The sequence below is a fragment of the Strongylocentrotus purpuratus genome, unplaced genomic scaffold, assembly GCF_000002235.5.
Source record: "Strongylocentrotus purpuratus isolate Spur 01 unplaced genomic scaffold, Spur_5.0 spur5_scaffold_14, whole genome shotgun sequence".
Classification (NCBI taxonomy): domain Eukaryota; kingdom Metazoa; phylum Echinodermata; class Echinoidea; order Camarodonta; family Strongylocentrotidae; genus Strongylocentrotus; species Strongylocentrotus purpuratus.
In genome coordinates this window covers 986,732-1,008,182 of record NW_022145599.1, presented here as the reverse complement: position 1 = coordinate 1,008,182, position 21,451 = coordinate 986,732, and the positions used below count along the sequence as shown (strand labels likewise).

The window sequence follows — 21,451 nt, the reverse complement described above, 5'->3', positions numbered from 1 at the left end:
CTTGACTGCATTTTTTTATGGGCTGCTTTAGATCAATTACTGCCATACGGAATATAATAATAATAATAATAATAATAATAGTATTAACATTAAAAAAGCACCTAAAGGTACGATGTCCCATTTGCACGCTAAAAAATGAAAAAGTTAAATTCCAACAGCATTTGAAAAAATGATGATAATTTAGTACTTCCCTCAAAACGAAAGGTCTTGAAAATGTGGGAAATAACGACCATTAGTTGTCGAATCAACTTTAGGGATTGCAATCCATTTAGTAATAGTCCATTAACCAAATGGTTGTACGTTTTGTGCCGCGCAAAGATACAAGCAGTTTACTTTTGGACATTAAAAGTACTTGGTTATTGATGTAGACAAATGCTCATGTATCCTTTACAGCTCATTTTATGTATTTATTACCAAAGTTTTTAAAAAGTCAGTCAGTCACTTAATGGAAAATACACGGGTTTCCTTTCATAATGTGAATATAAGGACACTGCTAACGTTCAAATTTCACAAATAGGACATACGTGACATATTCATATTTCCTGCAAAGTTCTACAGAAATAGATGTTGGCTGCAAATAGGACATAGTACCGTTAATACAGATGTTTCTAAGAGCTGTACTCAGTATCAAGACTTCGGCATTGGCCGAGCTTATGAATAAATAAATCAAAATAAAAACATTCAAAATGCAACATATGTGACAGCTTTAGATGCACTACAAGATAAACATTACGACATCATGACATGATATGAAACATTTTTTATCTTTCAGTTCACCTTTCTTGAGTTTGGTTCCTTTCATATGCATCATTTTTAACATAAAAAAGTTCAATTTCATCAGCTTAAAGGGCAGTTTATAGAGGTCATTATAACATTGAAATTGTTATCAATACTATGATATAGACTGAAAGTTATATGTCTTGCAAGACTCAAGTTTGGAAGCACAGATTGACATTGTCTCTTTGCAAATATATACAGCCAGAGCTGATTATTTCACAGATATTATACACTGAAGGAAGTTTTTCATCAGTCCGAAAGAGTAATGATGTTATGACATGAGGAAAAGTGTTCTGACTGTATATTTCACAGATATTATATACTAAGGAGGTTTTCCATCAGTCCGAAACTGATAATTTTAAAACACATTTTACAACTGACGATTTTAACAAATTTGTATAACTGTATGATTCTATCACATCTTATGTATTATAATATTGTATGGGGCGGTTGCTCATTTTATTCATCACAGGGAATTTTTTTTACTACAGAAACGTGCAATACGAGCAATTACCAAATCAAACTATTTAGCACATACCCAACAATTTTTGAAAAGTTAAAATATTGAATATTTTTGTTATAAATAAATTACAACTAGCATCGTTTATGTTTTTTTTTTTTTTATTCTTATCAACTATTACCCAATAACTTTCATGACTATTTTGAATAAAATAGCAACATCAATAAGTATAAAACAAGAAATTCCAATAAAATGTATGTACCTTTTTATAATTTTAACTTTTCAAGAACCACAGTAAGTTTTAAAGGCCCACAGCTTTGAAATGAGTTACCAAATGTATTAAAAGAAATATCCAGTGTTCTTGCATTCAGGAAAAAATATAAATGTTATCTTCTTGATTGTGAGTAGTTTTATTTGATCTAATTGCCTTTTATGTGATTTATGTAAATAGTTATGTTGTGTTTTTATGTGATTATGCTATGTTATATTATCTGTTTGTTTGATTGCTTTTATATTTTATATTTTGTATAATGTATTTCTCTTGAAGGTTGGTAATATAGGGGATCAACCTTGACAGGCCAATGGCCTTTTTTGATCCCTCGCATCTACCACCCTTCATCCTTCTTTCACAGTACCATGTCAATGAATGCTTTTATATTTAAATTGTTTTAATTTATACTGATTTGTTTGTATATCTTTTAATGTGTTATTAAAGAGATGTAAAATAAAATTGATTTTGAATTTGAATTTGAATTTGAAGAATAACGATGTCAGCGGTGGGATATAAACCAGGGTACATGTTGAGGTGCATGATGTTATGACATGTGGAAAAAGGTTCTGACTGTATATTTCACAGATGTTATAGACTGACGGAGGTTTCCATCAGTCCGGAAGATTAAGGCGATGTCAAGGGTGGGATATAGACCAGGATGCATTGTAGAGGTGCATGGTGTTATGACATGTGGACAAGCGTTCTGACTGTATATTTCACAGATATTATATACTAAAGGAGGTTTTCCATCATTCAGGAAGATTAATCATGTCAGCGGTGGGACATAAGCCAGGATGCATGTAGAGGTGCATGGTGTTATGACATGTAGACAAGTGTTCTGACTGTATATTTTACAGATATATTAGACTGTAGTAGGTTTGCAATCAGTCCGGAAGATTAAAGATGTCAGCGGTGGGATATAAACCAGGATGCATGTGAAGGTGCATGGTGTAATGATGTGTAGGCACGTGTTCTGACTGTGGATGAAAAGGTTCAAGGTTTAAGTCCCATCCATGGATTAACTGTCCTTTGGTAAAACATTAAACTAAATTTGACATTCTCAAACCAATTGCGGTTATTGGAGAAGCGTGGGAAGAACATTCCCTTCGTGCGTATAGTGTCTTTGAGAAGCTTACCAGTATCTATGCAAACTAATATTTGTAGAAACTTGGAAGTTTGAATGTAGTGACTACCTTGAGATATTTTGCACACGTCATGAGACTGAGCTGTAAATCGCTAGATTGAGAATTCTTTGCTATCTCCTCCTTCAGCTTGCACAGAACATGGTTGAAATTCTCTCTGGAATGGTTACTGCTTCGTAGACTGGAAAGCTTTTCAACTGTAGTGCTGAGAACGGAGCTTCCTATAATAAAATTAATCAAAAAGAGATAACGTTGACCTCTCTACCTATAAGCCGAGAACAACTCTTCATCTAAAGCATATTCATTGTGCCAACAGTAAGCCAGATCTTTGTATTTACCATTGTCTAACTGAACTTGAACTGTCATCAATATGCAGGATTTTGTTGAATACTTGGAACAAAACGTGTGTAATAATCAGCTATGGCCAGGATATACGTTTCCAATATTCCCTGTGGTATGCACTGTAACGTTTTCAAATGTGTTAACACCGCATTAATGCAGACAGTTTTCTAAATAATGATGGCGACCATCTTCATGTATCAGTGAATATTGTGCATCCACTAGAACAAATCAGACACTTTACAGACTATGCGTCACCAACAAGTAAATTTAAAGAGTATCTTCTTGGACCTACCTGGGCTTGAGTTGATATACTTGAAGACCTGATACATGATATCCTGTATTAAATCTGCAAATGAATCCTCAGGTCTATCTGTCACTACAACCAATCCTGATAATGAAATAGGTCTTTACATTATGATCGTGAAGACTTTAACAAAAATAACCTAAGATTATATATTCTAATTATGTATATCGTAAAATGACCATAGTCTCTTAAATTAATGAGCTGTACATGGAGCTTGATCTTTAAACCCTCTCATATAAATACAAATTACAAACTGACCTTTAAAAATATGACCTTGAGGGGATAGTTGAGTTCATGTTTAAGACCGCTAATGCCTTCAAAATGCATGGGTTATTGTTCTTATTCGTATTTATGACATTTCAAGTGTCCTTTTAGGATCTAAAATTGCTATAAAAGTAAATTTAAACCCCCAAATGTGTGAAATTGAAATTAACTACGATCATACCAATTCAGCTCCACTTTCCAAAAATATGGTGACCGTTAATAAATTAGTCAATTAATAATAACAATACACGGGCCGGCTGGCTGTGCGTATTATAACCGACACGAAAAAGCCAACAAAAAGCCGACATTGGCATTGGCTAGAATAAATCCTTTAAAGCGCTATCTCGTTTTTTCAACGGCTGGTTCAAAATTATCGAAGATTTGTGGGGGCCCACACAAATTAGAAATGGTCATATTTACGTATATTTCAGTCCTCTTTGAACCGATTTTGATCAAACAAAGATGATTTTGTCATTTAAATTCTATGTTCTTTCAAATTTGACACTCAGTTTTTCATTATCTCACACAAAATTGTTATGTCTAGCGCCCTCTTCAACAAAGCCCAAGAATCCCTTTAAGTTCTAATATAAATCCCTTTCACCATAGGCATTGTAAAATGCCAAGATTTTGATATACTGTAGTATCTTTTTCTGAAAAAAGAAATTCTGTGTTGCTTAATAAAATTCAAAAGTTCGTTTAGGTTATCTTGTAATATATTTTGTACTATGATGGCCAATTAAAAGAGGAGCAATAAACAGAGGCTTGCAATATGACTGAGAAGATTTCCTATCATAAATTAGGTTAAGGGATTTGTCGTAGGGTCAGGTTACGGTTCAGTGTTATTTCCAAAGCTCACTCTCGCTATAAATCTGCATTTATTATATAAACAATTAAACATTGAGAAATTGTTACTTGTGCAGATATTTTATGATATATTGTGCATATCTCATGTATCTATTATGTGTATCCATGCAGTGGCGTACGCAGGATTTTTTCAAGGGGGGGGGGGGGGGGGGGTTTTAAAATCGGGTCCAAAATTTCGCAACGACTCAGGAAAATTTGAAAATCGCGCCGCCAAAAAGTCGCTCAGTTGGGGGGGGGGGGGGGGGGTAAGCGGACACTTTTTTTTTTTTTTTTTGGTAGTCCAAAAAAAATCGCAACGACTCAGCCAGCCGAAAAGTCGCTCAGTGGGGGGGGGGGGGGGGGGGGGGGGGGGGGGGGGGGGGGGGGGGGTAAGAGGACACTTTTTTTTTTTTTTTGGTCTCGAAATTTGAAAATTTGACATTTTGTTCCTTTGGGGGGGGGGGGGTAAGGTCACCTTTCTTAGGTCAGTCGTGGGGGTAAAAAAAAAAAAAAAAACCAAAGGGGAGGGGGGGGGGGTTTTAGGGATTTTTGGGGGGGTTTATACACATAAAAATACCAAAGGGGGGGGTTTAACCCCCCAAACACCCCCCCCCCCCCTGCGTACGCGCCTGTATCCATGTATCATACAGTCAGCTAATGAGGAGAGCCTTTTACTGAAAGTTGTTTTCTTTGGTGATCAGTAAGTAGGCATCAGTTGGTGATTTCTTTTCTTCTGTTACTGTTCTTGTGTGTATGTGTGTGTGTGTGTGGGTGTATATGCGTGTGTGTGTGTGCGTGTGTATGTGTTATTGTTTACTCCTTTATGTTCCTTGAAATTAAATATGGTCAAATATGGTCAATTTTTTAAATCATTCTATGAGAAATATCATTTGACAAAACAAAGATGGAGAAGATATTTTCACCTTCCTCAGGCTTGTTGACAACCTTTTCCAAGCTCTCTTTATGTTTCTGAACAGTGGATAACTTCACTACATCCATGTTAGCACACATCTTGAGCATGTATTGAATGGCATTCTTGTCAGAACGTGCTTTACCTACTCCCAGAGATGCTGTCATGCCAAGAATCTAATACAGAATAATAAAATCATTACAATTAAGCATGATCTTATCTTAAGAAGTACATGAAATTTAATCAAAACAATACCACCATTTCCTGATATCGAAGAAACCATGCGATAATTCATCTAAACTCAGGATGGTAATTCACAGAGTTTGAAAAAGAATCACTTCCTTCAATGTACATTATTGTGAATATTTGAAGAAATATGAGGTAAATGAGAGCAATTCACAAATTTCATTTTCAAATACAGCACTGATATTACACACTTGAAATTTCTTTGACTTATCTGCTGCATGATTAACTTAGCTGAGGCATAACTTACTTGAGGAAGAGGTTTCTCATTTTTCATTTTTTGCTCCATGTACTTTGCCATGATCGCATTGTATTGACTCTTTTTCTGAAATGACAAAAATTATAACCATCATGCAATATAGAATGATACATGAATATTTATGGGAATCATACTCAATGGCATCCTGTATATTAGAAAGTACATCTATACAAACATTTATTGCATATACTGTATATACAAACATTATATTGAAAAGATGACGTGATGGTCGTTTCTAACTATAGACCGATCTGAATACTGCCTAGCTTTTCTAAAGTTTGGAACGAATTGTTTATAACAGGCTTTACAGCTTTTTTTTTATAGATATATGTGAATCATTGAATCCTGATCAGTTTGGGTTTCGGCGGTCTCATTCTTGCGCTACTGAAATTTTATGATCGCGTTTCAAGTGCACTCGCTGCTCAAGAGCATGTCATTGGTGTATTTATGGATCTGAGCAAACCATTTGACACACTTGACCATTCAATTCTTCTTTCTAAGTTAGAGCATTGTGGAATAAGGGGCATAGCTTATGGCTTGCGAGTTACTTATCTATGAGAAGACAGTACACTTATTATAACTCTGTTACCTCTGACATTCTGTATCTTAAATGTGGTGTTCCGCAGGGATCTATCCTGGGCCCATTATTATTTCTTATTTATATCAATGATATTTGTAATGTATCTAAAACTTTAAATTATACTTTATTTGCAGATGATACGAGTGTTTTCTCGTCTCATCGTGAAATCAACACTCTTGAACAGAAACTAAATTTGCAACTGCCAAAGTTGACTGTATGGTTTAGAAGTAATGTGCTCCCTCTCAATGTTCTTAAAACAAATTATATTCATTTTAGAGGTAGAAAATCTAATGACAACCTTGCTTTTGATATTAAACTAGATGATATTTCTTTAGAGAGAAAGACATGTACAATATTCCTTGGTGTCTATATCAATGAAAAATTTGTCTGGAGCGACCATGTAAAACACATTGTTACACCAATCTACAGAAATACCGGCGTACTGTATATAATAAAATGTTTTGTTTCTGATATAATATTACTTATGCTATATATAATAGTATAATTTTACCACACATCTCTTATTGTAATATTTTGTGGGCAACATCCAAGTGTGTGACTAATAGTATTCTTCTGCTGCAAAAGATAGCTGTACGCATATGGACCCGAGCTGGTTATCGTGACCATGCTACCCCACTATTTGTTACACTGAAATGCTTAAGGGTTGAGAATAATAGCTTCCTCCAAATTGCTATATATATGTTCCGTTTTAATATCAAATTATTACCTACGTCATTATCTTCAATGTTCCAACCTAATAACATGGTTCGTTCGTATTCAACAAGGCAGTCATCGAATTCACATGTGGTCAATCCTCACACTACATTAGCCCAGAAATCAGACACAGACGTCCAGATGTACAGAATTATTTACCTAATGATATTCGAAATATAGAATCAACAAACTCCTTTAAAAGAGCACTCAAATGCATTATCATTTCACACATGTAAGATATCAATAACATTACAATCTCTATATCAGTTCTAATTAAATCGAACATAATTTTGTTACTAGGCTTAACAAAATCCTTTTTTTTCCTTTCTTGTTTTAACTTTGTAAAATAGTGTAAATAGTTCACTGCAAAACTTTAGGAATTGTATATGTCATAATTATATTATATATTTGAAAGGTGTTGTAACGATTCAACCTCTATTTGCTTATGTTTCATCACCTTTGTGTTCATTCTTCAAACTGTATATTAGTTGCAACTTGTCTTTGATAAAACATCTTATATTCTTCTTCACGTGAAGTATATTCAAATGGATTGTAAAATTGAAATGATTTGTTATATTATATTCATTTTTTCATGTGATGTTAACTTAAATGAATTGTGAAATTGTAAACATGCATAAATTGATAAAGAAAGAAATAAATTAACAGTGCGCATGCGCAGACATGGGCGCCATTTTAACTTGTTGGTAAACAAACCACTGACCTCTCGAGGTCAGTGGTTTACGCTTAAATTAAGACGGCGCCCATGCAAATATGACTTGAGCGCACAGCGCAGGCAGTGACGCAACAATACATGCGCATCTGAAAACATTCGGTGTGTTCCTATCAAAAGCCATTATCCGGTTAATAGCCGATAAGGGATATATTTGTCCTAATACACTGTCGCTCATATAGTTGGAATATTTTTGTTTTACCCCAATTTATGGAATTATTTTGACAATGATTTATTTCTAATAGATATACTAGTAACCATTCTCAGATTTTATTGAATAATAATATGCCAGTGTTTGTTTTGCGTGAATGCTAAAGCATGTATATGTTACTATGCTTATCATCTAGGGGACCTACGCCCTTAATTCATAAATGACAGTAATGAGGACTAATGCCCCACAAAAGGGCACTAATATAGCACATCGACACGGTTTTGATCCTGGGGCCTCACAGTTACGAGGCCATTGCTTTGTCACTGAACCACGACTGTACGCAGCGGGGGTAGGGTAGGGGGCAGTTTCCATAAATAAAAAAATTAAAATAAAATGCAATAAATTTTCAATAATTTATTGCATTTCATCCCGGTCCCCAACATAAACAAATCCTCTAGATGGCCATGCATTATGGCTCAAGGCATGGGCACACCGTGAGAGGATTTTTTTAATGTTGGGAACCGGGATAAAATGCAAAAAATTATTGAATATTTATTGCATCATATTTACATGGGCGCTATCTTAATTTACGCGTAAACCACTGACTTCTAGAGGTAAGTGGTTTGTTTACCCACAAGTTAAAATGGCGCCCATAACGCACTGTACAGTGCGTCCAAGAAAAAAACGAAACCGAGAAGTATCGATGTTTTATCATAACTTAATCACAATTATAATTTATAAAAGACACATATTTGTAAAGCTTAGATCCTCTTCCTTCATTTGATGTATCCAATATCATGTATATTTCACGCATGAGTGATTAAAAACAATTTGAGGAGAGGAAACCAAAAAGTCACTTAGCGGGCGGTATCTGTATTTCAAAGATCACATATTATGTAGAAAGCTCGTTTTCTGCTCTTTCATATGACACTTCAATCAGGAAAAATGAGCCGGGAATAACAAAGTTCTGTTTGTTAAAAGTTTGCTTGCATTTCCATAATTTGATTAAACGAACTCGTTTTCACTTGCTGCCTGCAGTAGCAACAAACAGAGTTGACAACAGACTTAACTCCGTTTCGTTGACGATCAGCCATGCACAAAGAAGAAGAGAGTTGCATCATATGGGATGCATCAAATGAAAGAGGAGTATCTAAGCTTTACAAATATGTGTCAATTATGGATGATAATTGTGACTAAGTTATATAAAACATCGATAGTTCTCGGTTTCCATTTTTTCTGGGACGCACTGTACAGTGCGTCCAAGAAAAAAACGAAACCGAGAAGTATCGATGTTTTATCATAACTTAATCACAATTATAATTTATAAAAGACACATATTTGTAAAGCTTAGATCCTCTTCCTTCATTTGATGTATCCAATATCATGTATATTTCACGCATGAGTGATTAAAAACAATTTGAGGAGAGGAAACCAAAAAGTCACTTAGCGGGCGGTATCTGTATTTCAAAGATCACATATTATGTAGAAAGCTCGTTTTCTGCTCTTTCATATGACACTTCAATCAGGAAAAATGAGCCGGGAATAACAAAGTTCTGTTTGTTAAAAGTTTGCTTGCATTTCCATAATTTGATTAAACGAACTCGTTTTCACTTGCTGCCTGCAGTAGCAACAAACAGAGTTGACAACAGACTTAACTCCGTTTCGTTGACGATCAGCCATGCACAAAGAAGAAGAGAGTTGCATCATATGGGATGCATCAAATGAAAGAGGAGTATCTAAGCTTTACAAATATGTGTCAATTATGGATGATAATTGTGACTAAGTTATATAAAACATCGATAGTTCTCGGTTTCCATTTTTTCTGGGACGCACTGTACAGTGCGTCCAAGAAAAAAACGAAACCGAGAAGTATCGATGTTTTATCATAACTTAATCACAATTATAATTTATAAAAGACACATATTTGTAAAGCTTAGATCCTCTTCCTTCATTTGATGTATCCAATATCATGTATATTTCACGCATGAGTGATTAAAAACAATTTGAGGAGAGGAAACCAAAAAGTCACTTAGCGGGCGGTATCTGTATTTCAAAGATCACATATGTAGAAAGTTCGTTTTCTGCTCTTTCATATGACACTTCAATCAGGAAAAATGAGCCGGGAATAACAAAGTTCTGTTTGTTAAAAGTTTGCTTGCATTTCCATAATTTGATTAAACGAACTCGTTTTCACTTGCTGCCTGCAGTAGCAACAAACAGAGTTGACAACAGACTTAACTCCGTTTAGTTGACGATCAGCCATGCACAAAGAAGAAGAGAGTTGCATCATATGGGATGCATCAAATGAAAGAGGATTATCTAAGCTTTACAAATATGTGTCAATTATGGATGATAATTGTGACTAAGTTATGATAAAACATCGATAGTTCTCGGTTTCCATTTTTTCTGGGACGCACTGTACAGTGCGTCCACAAAAAAAAATGAAACCGAGAAGTATCGATGTTTTATCATAACTTAATCACAACCATAATTAATGAATCATACATATGTGGAAAGCTTAGAGTCTCCTATTTCATGTGATGCTACTCAGATAATGCATATTTCACGCGTGAGTGATTAAAAGCAATTTGAAGGAAGGAAACCAAAAAGTGATTTGGCGGGCGGTATCTGAATTTCAAAGAAAAATTCATATTTCTAGAAAGTTCATTTTCTGCTCTTTCATATGATACCTCAATCAAGAAAAATGAGTCAGGAATAACAAAGTTCTGTTTGTTTAAAGTAGCCCTTACATTTTCATAATTTTAACAAACGAATTCGTTTTCACTGGGTGCCTGCCGTAGCAAAAAGCAGATTTGACAAAGGACTTAACTCCGTTTCGTTTACAATCAGCCATGCATGAAGACTCTCGTCTACGGCTGATTGTCAGCGAAACGGAGTTAAGTCTTTTGTTAATTTTGTTTATTGATACGGCAGGCAGGCAGTGAAAACGAATTCGTTTAATAAAATTATGGAAATGCAAGCACTACTTTAAAACAAACAGAACTTTGTCATTCCTCGCTCATTTTTCCTGATTGAGGTGTCATTATGAAAGGGCAGAAACTCAACTTTCTAGAAATGTGAATTTTTTTTCGAAATTCAGATACCGCCCGCCAAATGTCTTTTTGGTTTCCTTCCTTCAAATTGCTTTTAATCACTCACGCGTGAAATATGCATTATCTGAGTAGCATCACATGAAAGAAGAGACTCTAAGCTTTCCAAATATGTATCATTCATTAATTATAGTTGTGATTAAGTTGTGATAGAACATCGATACTTCTCGGTTTCGTTTCTTCTAGGACGCACTGTATAATCACCTTTGTCTCATGGCACTCATCTAAGACGATAAGTCCTATTTGGTTGAATGACACCTGTCCCTTGGTCAAGGCATCTACAAGTATCTGTGCTGTTAGAACCACTACATCGTTCTCCTCCAAGACTTCATCCATAGGAAGGCGTGTTATTTCAGGCTGGCCATGATCCCCACATATATAGGCCACATCTTTGATGTATTTCTTGAACACTGCACTCTGCTGGTGTACAAGGGGTACCTGTTTCAAAACAATTTTAATTCATTAATATGCCAGTAATTATACATATCCGCTACTGTTCAAAAATGTGTGGCTCAATCATATGCTGAAAATAATAATATCCCATCTGTATACTAAGTATTGTTGGATTTTGATCAAAGACTTTAAATAATTATTTTCAAACTCTAAATTCATGTTACCACTATTACTATCATCATTTAGATAAAACCTCTATGTTCGTTACGCAGTATTGGGTATTCATGCAAACAAGGATTGAAATTACAGAAAGAAAAAAAATGCTGATCTCTAAACACATCCCCCCCCCCCCCCTCCTGGAGATGGATGGTAGGATTCAACAAATCATATTCCCAGGAAACACTACCGATGAAAACAAATTAAAATTCTGCTCCTACTCCCCCCCCCCTCCCCTCGTGTACCCAAAACTGTGTCTTCATGTTAAGTTTAAGAGTCAGAGGGGGGGGGGGGGGAGAGAAAATATTTTCCCCACTTTTACATACACAAGAGAAATGTCTTTTTCAATAAACCGGTTTTGATGTATATGTAGGAGGAATGACAGCTCATTGATCTGATTACCTGGTTTACAACAAAGATAACCTTTTTCCCTGGTGATTTCCTGAGGACCTCCTGAGCTACAGCCACAGCTACATACGTCTTCCCTGAACCAGTAGGAGCTACTACACATGTATTATGGCCTTGAAGGGCAGGCTCGGCCAGTTCTTCTTGATAGATTTTAAGTTTCAAGGTTTCCATGTCATCAATAGATTTAACTGGGAGCCTATCAGCACCAGGTGCTCCTATCATTGGTTGCCTGACGGCTTCTGCTTCGTTAAGCCATCCTGTAACACGTCCAGGATCTAAAACATAAGATTGGGATAGTTATCTTTCATGATGAAATTGATTATAAATACCAGTTATACATTTATCGAACTTACAATAATACCAATTTCGTAGCACTACTAGGAAGATCCCTAAATGTAAATGTAAATCACATTATCATAACCTTTAAAATTTGATCGACTGCAATCATTCGAAATTGAAAAATGATGGGTTAAAAGAACAATAATAACAGTAATAATAATGATAATAATGATCATCATCATCATCAACATCATATTAATGAAAATGAAGATAATGATAAAAATAATAATAACGAATGCTAAATTAAAAGAAAGTATCTCTCAGATTTCTAACCTGATGTAGGCTTGACACTCAGTTGACGAAGACCATGTGTTAAACCAGTACTCCTTGACTCACTGGGCTCTGGATTCAAATAGAATGAAGCATGTTGAAAAATATCATTGTAAAATGAAAGTTCAAGAGAGCACCTAGTGATGATGATAAGTCCAATGTAAGCATCTTTCATACATCTTTCAGAAAATCTGAATGTCGTTTGAACAATGGACGTGATTCCTTTTTAAATATTTACATTACTTACTTTATTTATTCCTAAAGCAATGAGAAGGAAAGTATTGATGACAACCATAACAACACAATGTTGTGTAAAAGGATGCAAAACGCTGGCAATATCTACATGTTTGTCAATAAATCGAAATTATGATAGATTTTGGGAGGGTTTACAAAACGGATCACAAGAGATTCTATCTCTCAACACAATCAATATTTCCTTCAACATAGATAACTACTGATTATTCCATGATAGTTCTGAAGGAACAATCACAATTCACAAATCACAAAGTCTGAACACTATTCCAATTTATTCAAGAAGAAGAAGAAGAATCATGATTTTGACAATTGTGTATATTCTTCTTTGAAGAAAGTACATAGAATGTGATTTACTTTCTGATCCTGATCCTGATTCATCAAATTTGCTGTCTTTCTTGACCGACATGGAGTAATCAGAGTGTGACATGGCTGATGAAACCATGCTGTCGTCATCAGCTACATCCCTCTGGAAGTCCATGTTCTTTGTAATGCTTGCTGAACTCTCTGAAGGTGTACAGACCTCTACTGTCCTTAGAAGACTCCTCTTGTCAAAGTCAGCATCATCTGAACGAAAATTCAAGAAGGAAGAAAACGATACTCCTTTCAAAAGATCAAGTCTAAATTAAATGGTCTACATGACTTACAAATGTGGTGGCATGGCCCTACAATACAAAGATTTGCAAAAGGAAATGAATTGTAAAACTTCTAAAAAATCTAAAAACACATCCAATAACAACCGTTGTCCCTTAAATATCTTTTGTTTTGCTTAATTGTAAACATTTTCAGAGTAAGTTTGTTATTACATTTAATCTATTTAAACTAAACGCCTTGAGCACCATCTGGTGGTAATGTTGCGCATTATAAATGTCTGCATTATCACAATTATTGTTATTACTATTAGAGACAGAAAAACGCAGGAACGCAAAGCTTATAAAGACTTCCACAGAACCCCCTCCTGATTTGCTCCTGAATAATTGAATGAGAGAATTACATAAGAAATTCATACTTCAGTGGACCCCTACGTAGTAATCATTGACCTAAATGAAACAAAATTGAAACGCGCCTATAAGCCCTAGAGCAGGCCTTCTCATCTAGTTTATTATAAGTGCCAAAACGAAAAGATTTTGTAGTTGAAGTGCCACCCTGTAAGGTTGACTGTGCTGCGAGGGAGCGTAGCGACCGAGCCGAAAATGGTTGGGGTCCAGGGGCAAAGCCCTAACGGGGGGTAGCAGGGGGCAGAGCCCCCTAAAGCTGGTGGAATTAGGGCTTTCTATAGGCCCAAATGGGGCATTTTTAGCACCATTTCATTCCACAATATAATCAATCATATTCTGATATTGATGTGAAAAAATTAATACAATTCCTTGGTACAATTGTACTGGAGGTATATTTATATGTAGATTTTTGTGTGCAATAAACACGGGAAATGTCAAAATAAAGTGAAAATCAAAAAAACAAAAACAACATGTTTCCAGAGATTGACAATGTTAAAATTGGTATCCCATCGTAAGCTAATTGTTGTTCAGACCCTGGGTTTAGATTCGTATAAAATGGTAAAAACGATAAATTCCCCTTTCTTCCTGTTTGTTAAGCAGGCATTTTGGGCTCAAATTCGACTGCAACTTCTTGATTTAGCTGAGTATTTAATTCTAAAATATATATTTTCTTTCTTTCTGTTTTTTGTTTTGTTGTTGCAACAGTCACGCGCCACTCCGACTGATCGCAAGCGCCACCAGTCGAGAAGGCCTGCCCTAGAGTAATCAACGTTGCTATGAAATATAAAACTTAATTCTTGTTCGGATCCCGGACAAGTCAACTCAGTGTTGTTTAGGGTACGCATATGCGTGTTCCCAGCGAACCCCTTTTCAACAAAAGTCCGGTGTGTAAAGTCAATACGGGTCGACCTTTTTCTTTTGTTACGAGCCGGAGAGTTAGGGCACACGCATGCTATCCCTCCGTACACGGAGTGGGGGTGGGGGTTCGGATATGATGTGCCAAGCCATGGACCTACTACAAATGGACACTGATCGGTACTATAATACATGCATGCACCTGATTCTGTCAAAAGTATCATAATGACATTCCAAACATGCTTCCAAGCTTTGATCTCATCACGACCGCCGCCAGTCAGCCATACAAAAACAGAACTGTGCCTGGATCTGTACAAAATGCCTGCGCAAAAGAAACTGAATCTCTTAAAATCACGGAAATGCATGTGCAGTTGTGGCGTATTTTGGATACTGACATATATGAAGTTTTCAACATGAAATTAGAAGTAGTTTACAAGAGAAACCCAGGCGCGGATCTACGGGGGGGGGGGGTTTAGGGGGTTTAACCCCCCCCGCATCGTCATTATCTTGGTCAAACCCCCCCCCCCTTAGCAAAAAGCTAGATCCGCCCCTGAAACCTGTAAATTTGGCTGTGGTGGTGGTCATGATGTGATCAAAGAAAGACTCTCATGATTAGTCCATCTGGAGTAGGGTCCATGGTCAATGGGCCGTCACATTTTTCTTACGTGTAAAATGAATGGCAACGGCATGCAACAAAGCTCCTGCGCATATTTACTGAACACTGCATGCAGTGGCGTAGACAGGTTCGTACACCTGGGGGGATGACTCAGGGGCGGATCTAGCTTTTTGCTAAGGGGGGGGGTTGACCAATAATGACGATGCGGAGCATCGTCCACGAGCCGCAAAGCGGCGAGCCGATTTTTTTTTGTGGTGTTTATTTGAACCCCGTAAGTGATGTTTTCCTGGCATCTATTAACACAATGGAGACCATAAAAAGCAGTGCATGATAACGTCTTTTCAAATCAAGTAACATTTAAATACACAGTTATATCCAGAGTTATCATGTGTTTGGTTAAGTTACCAGATGAGTTGAATATCTTCTCACAATATTTGCACTTGAAAGGGTTTCTCTCCAGCGTGCGTTCTTTTTTCTTTCTTTTTTTTTCTTTTTTTTTTTCCTTTTTTTTGTTTTTGTTTGTTTTTTGGGCCGCCCAAGGGGGGGGGGGTTTAAACCCCCTAACCCCCCCCCCCCGTAGATCCGCGCCTGTTTAATCTTGTGATTATCTTGTGGTTTCCAAACCACAAGATAACCACAAAATACTTGTAAGATTTTCTTTTTTTTTACCGTCTGAATTGGCTTTCACCGTGTGAATGCGGCTAATAACAATAAACACAATTACAATCATGATGAGGATTATTATTATCATCATCATAATTATTATTATTATTAATATTATAATTGTTATCATTATTATTATTACTATTATTATCATCATTATGACTTATTAAGTAAGCAAATATCATTCCCCAAAACCTGGGGGGATGATTGTACATGCCATCCCCCTCATCCCCCCCCCCCCCCCCCCCCGTTGTCTACGCCCCTGACTGCATGTAATAAGATACAGACATTAGAAGCGTAACACACTTCATCATAAATTGAGCAGTTTTGATGCATTATTTCTGAGCAAGGCTTTAGTATCATCCAATTTGCAAATCATTTCTGATTTAAAATTTGCTGATATAGAATTAATTCTTGGATTAACAATAGGTTCGCATGTTATATACATTTCACATATGCTTTTCAATAAAAGACTTACTATGTTTGACAACATACATTCTTATTATTCACCTGTAACTAGCATGTCGGCAGCCTTGTGACCGAGTTCCTTTAAGATTGTATGAAGCTTGGATCTCACATCTGTCCCTGGTCTTTGATTATCTCTCCATTGCTGAAGGGTCATTAAAGTTGCACTGTATACATCACCACTGCACTCTTTCAAAGACTTTCTCAACACAGGTATAAGAAAGTTCAGATTCACTCCAAGCTTGAAGAAATCTTTTTTCTGAGTGATCTCTCCAGCAAGCGAGAGAAGTTCATAATCGGATGGAATACTTTTAGTTCTATTTGCCATGGTGTTAAATCTGAAAAGGCAAATACAATGGAATTCTACTGCTTTCATACCACACCAACGAGACATAATAATCTCCAATTTCTCCTCATTTCAATCCTCAAAACTTGGTGCATTGGTGCTGAATAATTACAATAGTACTTTTGAATAGTGTCAGACACGTTGAACACCTACATCGACTCAACCACCCTTTCTCACACTAAAGGCCCAGTGTTACAGGGAATCCCCAAAACACATATTCCTCATAACATTATTTCTAGAAAGTATCTGACATGGATGTTCATTAGACATTTCTCTCTTTTCCTGATGGCTTGTAGGCCCTACGGTTTCTTTGATAAAGAGATCACTGGTTAACCTGTTTATTCATCTTCTCATCATCATTATCATCATCACCATTACTAATATCATATTATTATTATTATTATTACTATCATCAGTTTTATCAATATTACTATTATTAATATCATTATTATATTTATTATCATGAGTATTATCATCAGTATTATCATCAATATTATCACGATCTTTATCAGTATTCTTTTCTTCTTGCTCTTCTTCTCATTATTATCATTGTTATCATCAATATTCTTGTTATCAGTATGATTATTATCATCTTAACTTTTTGAGCAAACAGTGCCCCAATTAGAGATGTCATATCAAATAAATTCACTTCTATTTTCCTTCTACAATTGGTATCTGGAATCAACAGGGAAATAAGAAATTGCCCCCAAACTGCATCATATCAAAGTACTTAGTAGTCGCCATGAACTATTTATGCACAATGCCACACTTATCATGATTATGCAATTTATTACAAAACTGTGTACGGGCAATTCTACCCCGGAATTCTACATGAAAATAAACAATTAGAAATGTTCTGTTAAACGTAGATTCATTATGAAAAAATTGATAGATTGCTTACTATCAAGTCCGGTTGTAACGTAGACCTGGTACTCTCCAGGAACCTTCATCAGCATACGGCTGTCTATGGTTTGACAGCATACGACTGTCTATGGTTTGACAGCATAAGGCGAAAGATCAAGAATGATAGACGTGACGTTCTGTTTGGGTTCGATCGAAGCATCCTTAAATGCACACAATGTAAGTTCGTCGCCCGAACAATGGGGATTCCCCGGCCTGGAATTCCCCACAGCCAGTTCGAGCAGTCTTTTTGTGTGACGTCTGTGTGACGTCAGTCATGGATAGGTTAATAGAATAAATAGTCTAATGTTGTAAACTTTTGCATTATTTCAGTTCGTTATCAACACAAACGCAAATATAAATACACATAAACATATATATATATATATATATATATATATATATATATATATATATATATATATAAATATATGTACATGTTTAGAAGGAAGTCTTGATTTCTGCTCGGAGTTCGAGAAATTACCCCAAAATACAAGAAATAATTTTGCTCCGTAGGCCTACATGAAGATTTAGTTTTACAAATTTTCCCCCTTAAAATCAAATATCATACTTAGTATTTGAGTTAGTTGCCGCTATTACGTAAACACAGCACACCTTTTTTTATTCAAAAGATTTTAGCATATGCCCAATATTTCAGAGATTTTTTTTTTAATTGTATAGGCCCTTTAATCGGAGGGGCGTCCCTTTTGACGAAAAATTGTATTTTATGGATGATTTTTTGGAAAGGAAACATTGAACCACCATGAGTTTTGTGACATTTAAAGATAAAAGAATGTATCTACATTTTGATACCCATTTCCATGGAATAAGGATCAATAATATTGACACCTCAATTTTAAGTGAAACCACTAATCACCATAGATTTGGTGTCAAATGATTGATAATTAAAATACCTTCAAGTTGATATTGGTTCATTGAGTTATGTGTGAAATATAAATTTTGAGCCGAAAAGGTGATTTTTTTTTTAATTTTATTTATTTATTTATTTTTATTTTATTTTTTTTTTTGGGGGGGGGTCGATATTTTTCCCCTCTAATTTTGGCCGTTACCTCGGTATATTATATGGTCAATGGGGATGGGATATTTATTACTGCAGAAAGTTCAAAGGATTGGGAGTGCTGAGCGCAATCGATAAGTACTTCTTTTGTACTCTGGGATGTTTTAGGAAATGTGGGCTTTAGCAGTTGCCCCCCCCCCCCCCAACAAAACAAAAAACCTGGCCCTTCCAGCCGCTTTTAATAATCGTGCATGACCAAGACAATGCTGTGCATTAACATGAATTAAAGACAGTGAATTATTTTGCTGCGACTAATAATAGCAATAGGGCCGCCGCAGCATTCCAGCGGTCACATACGGTAGCGGTCACATATGTTATGCCTGGATTACATTTGGCCCGGGCGCCGCACGATAAATTGGCCTACGATTTTTCGTGCGATTTGGGGGGCATCGTAGGAGGCTACGGGCTACGATGTTTGTGTTTACATTATCTATGAGCATCGTGCCATTTCTTGTATTGGCCCTCGGGGGTAGACCGGGACACATCCGTACAGAGGCTGCTCGGAGATTGTACGGAAATCGTGTAATTTCAGTGCAACACCCGTGCAGTCTCTGCAACCTCCGCACGGAAATAGTACAGAGCTCGTGCAGCTTCCGTGCAGAGGTTGCGCGGAGAAGGCGCGGTGACCGTGCAGCCTCTGTGCCGTTTTTTCGGCGTCTGTTGCCCCCATTTTCACTGAAAATCATGCGTTTGCTGCACGATCAGCGTGAGGCCTCCACGCAATGCGTAATTGTACAATGCCACCTACGACATGTCTACGGGCTACGGGCTTACGATTTTTCAAATTTGTTTAACTCCCCGCGAAACTAAATCATAGTCGCCGCGGAGCCCGTGAATCCGTACGAAAGTCTATGGCCGCCTCCTGCCTCCCCACGGAGGCCGCACGGAAAAGGGTATACGGGCAGGATACGGGCCCCTAGACTAATCGCAAGCGAAATGTAGTCCAGGCATTAGGGTAGTCGCATGGCGTATTTTGATTTATGCAGCTGAGGTACAGTCTTTGAAGTGATGACGCACGGTCGCCTTAGGGCCGTAAGTCTTTGACAAATACTCAGGCAGACACAAGGTAGCCGCAAAGTAGCAGCAAGGTGCCCGCAAGGTTTCATATCTGCATCTCTTTCCCTTATTTCTCACATTCTCTCCCCCTCTCTCTCTCTTTCTCTGACCCTCCGCCTTTCTCCTCTCCCTTAAATAAATCTCTTCACCACCCTTCATATCCATTCAAACGACAGACATTTTTCTATTTCATTTTATGTCCTTCATTCGCTTAAAATTTAAACCACAAACATAAAGTCAAGGTATTTGCCCATGCGATGTTGTTTTGCCGATTATCTTAGCTTTTTGTCAATTGTATATTCCATATGTTTTTTTATAAATATTACGACCACATATTTTCTGATTACTTTTTTTCGGGGGGGGGGGGGGGGGAGTGGGTGATTTGGTGGAGAAACTAAACTTTATTGGAACAAAATAAGTTTAGTTCTCAATAGACCGGTCCATAAATGTCTATAAATTAAATGTATTATTCTACAACACTAATGGTGACCCCGGAACTTAATAAATGCCTGCCCAATATAACATTAACTAATAACTAAAACTAATAGGCTCTCGGAGAAGAAGTGACCATTATTTTGATTATTGTGTCCATTTCCTTGAATCTGCATTGTTATGTCTGCATCTCAAAACACTAATCAAGAGCTCCATTGAGATGCAATAAATAGTACTATCATAAGTGTTTAACGATGGATAATCTGAATTTGGGACAAGAAGTACATGTCATCAGCCACAAAAGAGTTCTTTACGTTGCATATATAGATATGTATAATGAGCTGTGAAACATTGAATAAAACACAATTCAAAGATATTGATATGTAAAAGATAAGTTTTACCTTTATTTTCTGATAAAATCCTCTGAATTTCTGACTAAACATTTGATGATATCTCATACCTTCAACGAAAACACGCAATCTTATAATTTGTGTCTTCAAACATATATATATATCTTTATTCCGAATAGTAGTCATAACAACATGAACAAGAAGTGAACGCTTAAACCCAGGTCCATGACACAGTGTAGTAAACAACATAAGTGTGTCATTGGCAGAGCCGTCATCACTAAATGCCAGGTCTGTTACAGACATCGTCGGTCATGACCCTCCATTTCTATCTATTATCTGCTATTCTTACAAAGCTGGTATTGCTGATTTCAGTTTTGGTTGCCCATTTGTTCAGGCTTTGCAAATATGGGAGGCCTTGCATGCCTTCCCCTGCTTCTCTTTCCAGCAATCTTCCCGTAAATATTGTTTTTGTTTTGATTATCTTTTTAGTATTATGTGAACAAGAGGGTGCACAAGACAAATACAAAGTAAACACTACATGGAAACATTTTTAGAAATAGATAACACATTTTGTAAAATCTCAACGATTATAAACTACCAGTTTCTATGCACGCATATTTTACGAATTATTAGCTAATTTAAGGACGAAAATAGAAGAAACGTTATTATAGATAACAGCAATTTTAACTCCAACATTCATTTGTTAAGATTGGA

The 21,451-nt window shown here is 36.4% G+C and overlaps 2 protein-coding genes across 2 annotated transcripts; both read right to left on the bottom strand.

Annotated features, from left to right (window-relative positions):
- Positions 1–2,659: 2,659 nt before the first annotated feature.
- LOC115923696 (probable ATP-dependent RNA helicase DDX58) lies at positions 2,660–5,480 on the bottom strand. The gene is made up of 3 exons (XM_030984913.1): positions 5,327–5,480; positions 3,285–3,380; positions 2,660–2,871 (listed from the first exon to the last, which is right to left on the bottom strand). The coding sequence occupies exons 1-3, from the start codon at positions 5,478–5,480 to the stop codon at positions 2,660–2,662; spliced, it is 462 nt and encodes a 153-aa protein (XP_030840773.1).
- A 7,697-nt stretch (positions 5,481–13,177) lies between these two features.
- LOC115923695 lies at positions 13,178–17,903 on the bottom strand. The gene is made up of 4 exons (XM_030984912.1): positions 17,823–17,903; positions 16,621–16,913; positions 13,336–13,545; positions 13,178–13,200 (listed from the first exon to the last, which is right to left on the bottom strand). The coding sequence occupies exons 2-4, from the start codon at positions 16,901–16,903 to the stop codon at positions 13,178–13,180; spliced, it is 516 nt and encodes a 171-aa protein (XP_030840772.1). The 5' UTR covers positions 16,904–16,913; positions 17,823–17,903.
- Between the last annotated feature and the right edge of the window lie 3,548 nt (positions 17,904–21,451).